The 6,799-nt window shown below is 44.7% G+C and overlaps 1 protein-coding gene and 1 long non-coding RNA gene across 2 annotated transcripts; one reads left to right on the top strand and one right to left on the bottom strand.

The window, feature by feature from the left end:
• Positions 1 to 1,704: 1,704 nt before the first annotated feature.
• On the bottom strand, positions 1,705 to 4,064 carry LOC114773822 (uncharacterized). The gene is made up of 3 exons (XR_003744482.1): positions 3,739 to 4,064; positions 2,739 to 2,813; positions 1,705 to 2,625 (listed from the first exon to the last, which is right to left on the bottom strand). It is a non-coding gene; the product is annotated as an uncharacterized LOC114773822 (long non-coding RNA).
• Positions 4,065 to 5,553: 1,489 nt separating this feature from the next.
• LOC114773818 (relaxin-3 receptor 1-like) lies at positions 5,554 to 6,528 on the top strand. The gene has a single exon (XM_028965980.1). The coding sequence runs from the start codon at positions 5,554 to 5,556 to the stop codon at positions 6,526 to 6,528; it is 975 nt and encodes a 324-aa protein (XP_028821813.1).
• Positions 6,529 to 6,799: the final 271 nt, after the last annotated feature.

The raw sequence follows: 6,799 nt of genomic DNA, 5'->3' as shown, positions 1-6,799 counted from the left end.
CTTTCCCAGGGGTGTGCTGCTGACGGACGCTCTGTTTTGGCTTCAGCTGTTTTCTGTAAATAAAGTGATGTTTGGTAGATTGGTGCAAGTCACGTTGGACCAGGGGCCATTTGTGAAATTGCCTGAAATCTTTTTTTTTTTTTTTATTAAGAAATTGATGTCAGTGTTTTGAAGAAGCTTGATAAAGGGAGATCATGTTGTGTATAGGCCATTGCTGGAAAGTGTATGGTTAATTGTGCAAAATGGATGTTTCAGTGATGTTCATGTGTTTTGTGGCATCATCAGATTCAGATTATTTATATATTTTTAGAAAAATGGGCTTGTGTTCAAGGCCGGATTTTATTTTAATTAAAAAAAATTGTCCTTCATTTTGAGATAAGCTGACATCTGCTCTCACTGCCTTAAACCCACTGATTCTGTTTAAGTGTGGCATGTCCAATGAGAGAAAGGGAAATTTGAAAGGATCATACGCAAAGAAAAGATGTACAGTTGACCAATGTCAGTTTGTATAAAGTACTAAGTGAAAAAAAAAACTATTTATTACTTGCATTGGAATAAATTGTTTACTTATTGAATGTTACCTGTTTATGTAGAGGAGTTTAGATGTAATAAACTGCATTGAGTTAAATCTGTGTTGTAGACTTATTTAAAATCAAGTGTGTGTGATTGATCCAAAATACTGGTTGATATGCAAATTATAGAGCATATTTTATAACATGCACTCAAGTGCCATTTGTGGAATTTTGTAGATCAATAGTATTGGTAGATTTCAATTAAATTAATTAAAGTTTGCATGTAAAATGTAGTTCATGGTGATTAATAACCAGTTATATGACAGCAACTTTCACAATAAGTGTATTCTCTCATGTGTAATCAGCTAGACAGTAATGGCTGGGGACTGATGTCCACTACATTTCCCAGAATCACCAATCTGTTCCGTTTAAAATCCTTAAATGCACTGAAAAACTACATTTGGTGTTAAACCTTTCACATGCATTAGTAGAACATTTTTATTATCATAGCCAGGAAAAAGTAAAATCGAATAATTTTCTGCATGTGGATCAATACAGTATTAACATCCTGAACTTTGCTTAAAAATACGCCATCCTTTCTAGGGCATGTGACACAGTCCAATCTGGAATCTAACAAAACATGCTTGCCTGTGCCAGGTTTCGGGCAATTGACTGTTCTGAATTTACCCATCAGTCCTTTTCGCCTCTGTTTCATCTATGTTTCCATCCTGCCACATTCAATATAACCTCATTATTATTCTGCAAATGGCATTATTCCTGCTTAGTAAAGGAGCTCAAACTACCAATACAGGCTCTCCAGCTCGCTAGCTGTTTTGGACTGAGGCGCTTTACAGGATTGGAGGAGGACAAACAAAAAAAAAAAAAAACACAAATTCTGACAAACTTCAAGATTATGAAGGAATGGGTTGCCATCAGCAGGATGTGGCCCAGAAGTTGATTGACAGCATGTCAGGGTGAATTGCAGAGGTCTTGAAAAAAAAAAAAAAAAAAAGGGTCAACACTGCAAATGTATTTATATGGATTGCCTTTCTGTCCCTGGTATCAAAATCAAAGTTTTATATACACATATATATATATATATATAACTGAAATTGAGCCATGGTGCAGAATTACAGCCACTTTCAGCCAGTCCCACAATGAGATTTACATAGGATGCACCGTTTTGGTGTCTGTAGCTTTAAATGCAAATTAGGGGGAGGGAGGCCTATAGAAGTGCGCGGGCATTTGCGGAAATGACGTCATCAACACTTCTTTTTCTTGCAATGCTTTGCATGTTTTCAAGCCATGATGATCAATTACTTTTTTAGTGCAGGGGTGGGAAAAATTCTGGGTGGAAAAAGTATGAGAAAAGGGAGGTAACCTCTCCCCTTATGATGACTTAAGGGAACAATCACCCCTTCTAGCCACTGAAGGACCATGGACAGGCTAGCGTAACCCATATTTATGTTAAAAAAATCTCACAAAGTGAAATTTCCATAATAGGGGAGCTTTACCTTGGATTTTTCTGCAACATTGAGACATTGTGCATTTCATGAATGAACGTGAAGTGATTGAAATACTGCAGCACAGCACACAATGACACAAAATGTGTTCTCTGCTTTTAACCATCACCCTTAGTGAGCAGTGGGCAGCCATGACAAGCGCCCGGGGAGCAGTGTGTGGGGACAGTGCTTTGCTCAGTGGCACCTCAGTGGCTTGGGACTCTGTCACAGCGCGAAACAGATGGCGCAGGAGCGTGTGGGCTGCCGGGACGGGCAGTCGGGACGTCGTTTGGTCGGCAACAGTGAAGTCGGATGACACAAGGGACAGAGCTGGCGGGGTAACCAGGAACAGGCGGTTGGTTGGCAACGTTGAGGGCAAACAAAAGCTTGGTCAATCTGAAAATGCTCGCAGCACTGGGAGTTAACATGCAATGAGCTCACGGTTTAATAGTGGAGCCACCGGATGTTTATAGCGCATGTTGGCTTCTTCTGCGTCTCCCTGTGAGTGGCCATGCACCCCCTGCTGGCGTGGGGGGAGAGTGACGGCTGTGACAGATTCAAACAGGCAACCTGCTGCTTCCGGGTCTGCTTCCTTACCCACAGGGTCACCACTGCCAATCACATAATTCAATACAGAGAATGACAATGATCTCCGAGGGATATTGGGCCTCTCTCTCAAACATCAGAAAAAAAGAAAAATGTGTTGTGATTTGTTGTTTCGTACACAGCACGAACATCACTGCATCCGAAAACTTGTCGCAGGTATTGGGATTGTCCTGGACCAATTTGGAAAAGTGCTCTGGAAAATAATTTGTAAAAATTCCAATGTTATGCTCATAGTGTCTCTGTGTGATTGTGAACACATGCATATTTCACTTCCGTATTGTCCCATTCTGCCTGGTATGGGCAACAAAGGCTTCTATTAATGCCGACTACCCTGTAGTAACAGCAGTGCCAGGAGGCAGGTGCAAGAAAGCGTGTCTGTAAAGGAATTGGTGTAGAACATGGTAGTGAGAGCAGCCATGCTGTACAGTTTGGATACAGCAGCACTGACCAGAAGACAAGAAGCAGAGCTGGGGGTGGAGTAGTTGAAAATGTTACGATTTGCATTGGGAGTTGGAGTTTATCAGAGGGGACAGCTGGAGTTGAACTGTTTGGAGGAAAAGTCAGATGTGCGTTGAGAAGAGATGCTGAGTATGTGTGGAGAAGGATGCTGCTGCCTGCAAATAGAGGAAACCAGAAATGCCTAGTAGGAGGTTTATGGACGTGGTGAGTACATGCATAGAGGAGAGGAAAATGGAGATGCCTGAGTGAGAGCAGCCAATCAAAAAAAGAAAGATGCGGCATCTCTATACTGTATTCTAAACGACGTACTGATTATGAGATCTAATCTCATTCAACAAGGAAAAGTATAAAAAAAACACTGCTGTGGTCGTCACATGACATCAAGTGACCTACAAATGGCAGCTTGAGTGAAGTGCACTGTGAGAACTGATTAGTACAGGCTCCTAAGATCAATACTAGTGTTAAAACATCAATGATCCTTGTGACAGAATTACACAAATTCCCTGCCCTAATCTGCCAAAATCCATTTGCGATCAGAAATTTATGGCAGTTTGCGGAATGCGATATATGTTACATTTTAAACTGATTGTTTGAAAAGTAAATTTTTTTACACAAATGAAAGTCTATTCCTGTTGGAGCCATCTAGATGGATAGCTTACCAGAAATGTGGAACTTTCTCCTCAAAATGTACCATTTGGTGGAAATCCATCATCAAGGAGGTTGTTCCTAAATTCCTGCACTTCGTCCTGCTGCATTGTACAAAGTAGCTGCACTAAACGCTCACACAAAAGAATATTGAAACATCCTGGCACCATGCGGCTGCACTTTGCAGAAGTGATTCCCTGGATCTGATTATTATCGGAGAGGATACACTACATTTACAGCATTTATCAGACGCCCTTACCCAGACTGACTTACAATCAGTAGTTATAGAGACAGTCCCCCCCTGGAGCAACTCAGGGTTAAGTGTCTTGCTCAGGGACACAATGGTAGTAAGTGGGATTTGAACCTGGGTCTTCTGATTCATTTACGGCATTTGGCAGACGCCCTTATCCAGAGCGACTTACAACGTGCTAAGTTACCATCGATGAAGAGATCAATTCACAGGTGAGTGTGTTACTCACTAGGCTACTACCACCCTACATCCACCCAAGATGACACGAGGCCATCAAACCAGTGGAAATATTGTAGTTACAGGTATAAGAGGGCGAAAGGAGCCAGGAGAAAAACGTGGACACGGTGTCCCACACAGTTTCGTGGCCAGAAATCACGTCCGGGCTTCGGTCAAAATAATCAGCGCTACAGCATAATGACGAGGCCCCGTGCTGTATAATCACCCAATAATCAATTTATTCAGCTAACAACTAACGTGTAGCGTTTTTATTCTACGCGACAGCACAGTCTCGGAACACCTCGAGGTTTTTCCCAGCCGCTTGTCTTCTTCGTCTGTGATTCCCCGCCGCGCTCCGTCTTTCGCGACACAGCGCCACCTACAGTCACGGAATCCGGTACTGCGCCTCTTAGCCTGCTGTGCGCGTTTTTACGCACAGACCAAACCAACGATTACGCGGGATTATTTTAGCATTTTACAGTAGAGACACGCTGTGCAGTTTTTAGCATTTAAATATGGGGCATCTCAGTAACATTACAAAACTTACCGGTACCTCCTTAAAATTACATTGAATTATTTGGCGTATGCGCTTGTTTCGGTTGGTTATTCTTTTGGCACGACTGGTTCAATATATTACATATGTAAAATTATGCTAAAATAGAATACATTTCAAAGATGTTATGGTGGTAGTCGCCAAGTGGGTAACACACTCGCCTATGAACCAGAAGACCCAGGTTCAGATCCCACTTACTACCATCGTGTCCCAGAGCAAGACTTGCTCCAGGGGGACTGTCCCTGTAACTACTGTAAATCGCTCTGGATGAGGGCGTCTGATAAATGCTGTAAATGTAAAATGTATTGTATTATGTCAAACACTACGGGTTTAGTTTAGATAAAGTGAAGTGATCCGTTGTCACATGTGACAGAGCACAGCAAAGCACAGCACCCAGTGCATACAGTGAAATGTTCCCAGAGGGAGCAGTGGGGGAGCAGTGTCCCCCACGGGCGCCCGGAGAGCACTGTGTGGGGACGGTGGCACTTGTCGTCTCGGGATTCGAACAGGCAACCTTCTGATCACGAGTCAGCTTCCTTAACCCGCACGGCCCCCACTGCTGATCTTGCTGGTTTAAGCTGGGAAAACCATCAGAGGCTGCAGAGCAGTAAAGTTTCATGCCACTCAAACACAGTCGCCAATCCCCGCGGCGCAGAGGCAGGGTGTCCGTGAGGCGCATGACGTAAATTTGCCGCCGCAGACCGAGCTCGGCCAGGGCTGGATCGGATGCGCGTAAAGAAATCTGGGAATGAAGGACGAGTGTCCATTGCGCACTGGCGCGCGGTGAAGCGGGGGGGCATTTCGGACGCGATGGCGGAGACCAATCGGAGCGGCATCGCCACCGACCAGGACCGCTTCCGAAACTTGGAGGACATCGACGTTACTGCCGACAGGAGTCCCGTTTTGAGGTTATTTATCTCCCTCACCTACTCCGTCGTGTGCGCAGTGGGTTTAATCGGAAACCTGCTGGTGTTCTTCTTCATCCGCGTGAAGCAGGAGAGAAGGACCTCCAAAATCAACGTCTTCATCCTCAACCTGGCCGCCACTGACTTCCAGTTCGTCCTGACCCTGCCCTTTTGGGCGGTGGACATCGCGCTGGACTTCAGCTGGCCGTTTGGGCACGCCATGTGCAAGATCATCCTGTCAGTCACCGTGATGAACATGTACGCCAGCGTCTTCTTCCTGACTGCCATGAGTGTCACACGCTACTGGTCGGTTGCCTCAGCCCTGAAGGACCGTACGAGACAAGGTGGGTCTTGCTCGGTGAAATGGGTGTGCGTCGTCCTTTGGGTTCTCGCCACTATAGCCACTGCACCAACGTCCATCTTTTCCACTGTGACCAACGTGGCCGGAGAGAAGCTCTGTCTCCTCAGGTTCCCCGAGGGACAGCACTGGCTGGCCGTCTACCACCTCCAGAAGATCATTATAGCCTTCATCTTCCCCATGATCATTGTCTCCATAAGTTACTTGCTCTTGTTGAGGATCATCAGGCGTAGGGGCATGAAGAACAACTCTAGGCTCAGAACCCAGGTCACCAAGTCTGTCACCATCCTGGTTCTGGCCTTCTTGCTCTGCTGGATGCCCAATCACGCCATCACGTTCTGGGGTGTGCTGGTCAAATTTAATGTGGTCTACTGGGACAGAACATACTACATGCTTCACACGTACGTGTTCCCAATAACAGTGTGTCTGGCGCATGCCAACAGCTGCTTGAACCCGTTCATCTACTGTCTGATGAGGAAGGAGTTCAGGAAGAAACTGAGGGATGCGTTTTCCCGGGAGTAGATATGGATACAATTGATAAAGGAATTTGTATCTACCCTTTAATGTGGGATTTTCTATAAAATCCCATAATGACCTCAGGGTAAAGTAACTTGTGCATGGCATTTCACTTGGAAGTTGGCTTTTCCGGTAATTTTCTATATGGAGGCACTGGTGGAATGTCTATATGTGACCTTGCGGCATCCTGTTTTAATCACTGTGTATTAAAAAATGAATCATATGTGAGGGGAACTGCGCTTGTGACAAAGACTACTGAATTAGCACCTCAGAGTCT

Source organism: Denticeps clupeoides, unplaced genomic scaffold (assembly GCF_900700375.1).
Source record: "Denticeps clupeoides unplaced genomic scaffold, fDenClu1.1, whole genome shotgun sequence".
Lineage (NCBI taxonomy): Eukaryota > Metazoa > Chordata > Actinopteri > Clupeiformes > Denticipitidae > Denticeps > Denticeps clupeoides.
Note: the sequence above shows the minus strand (reverse complement) of the source record. Positions and strands in the feature narration are given on the sequence as shown.

What these genes read in the sequence shown, in the direction of transcription:
- LOC114773818 (XM_028965980.1), top strand. Translation starts at nt 5,554, where the DNA reads ATGGCGGAGACCAATCGGAGCGGCATCGCCACCGACCAGGACCGCTTC.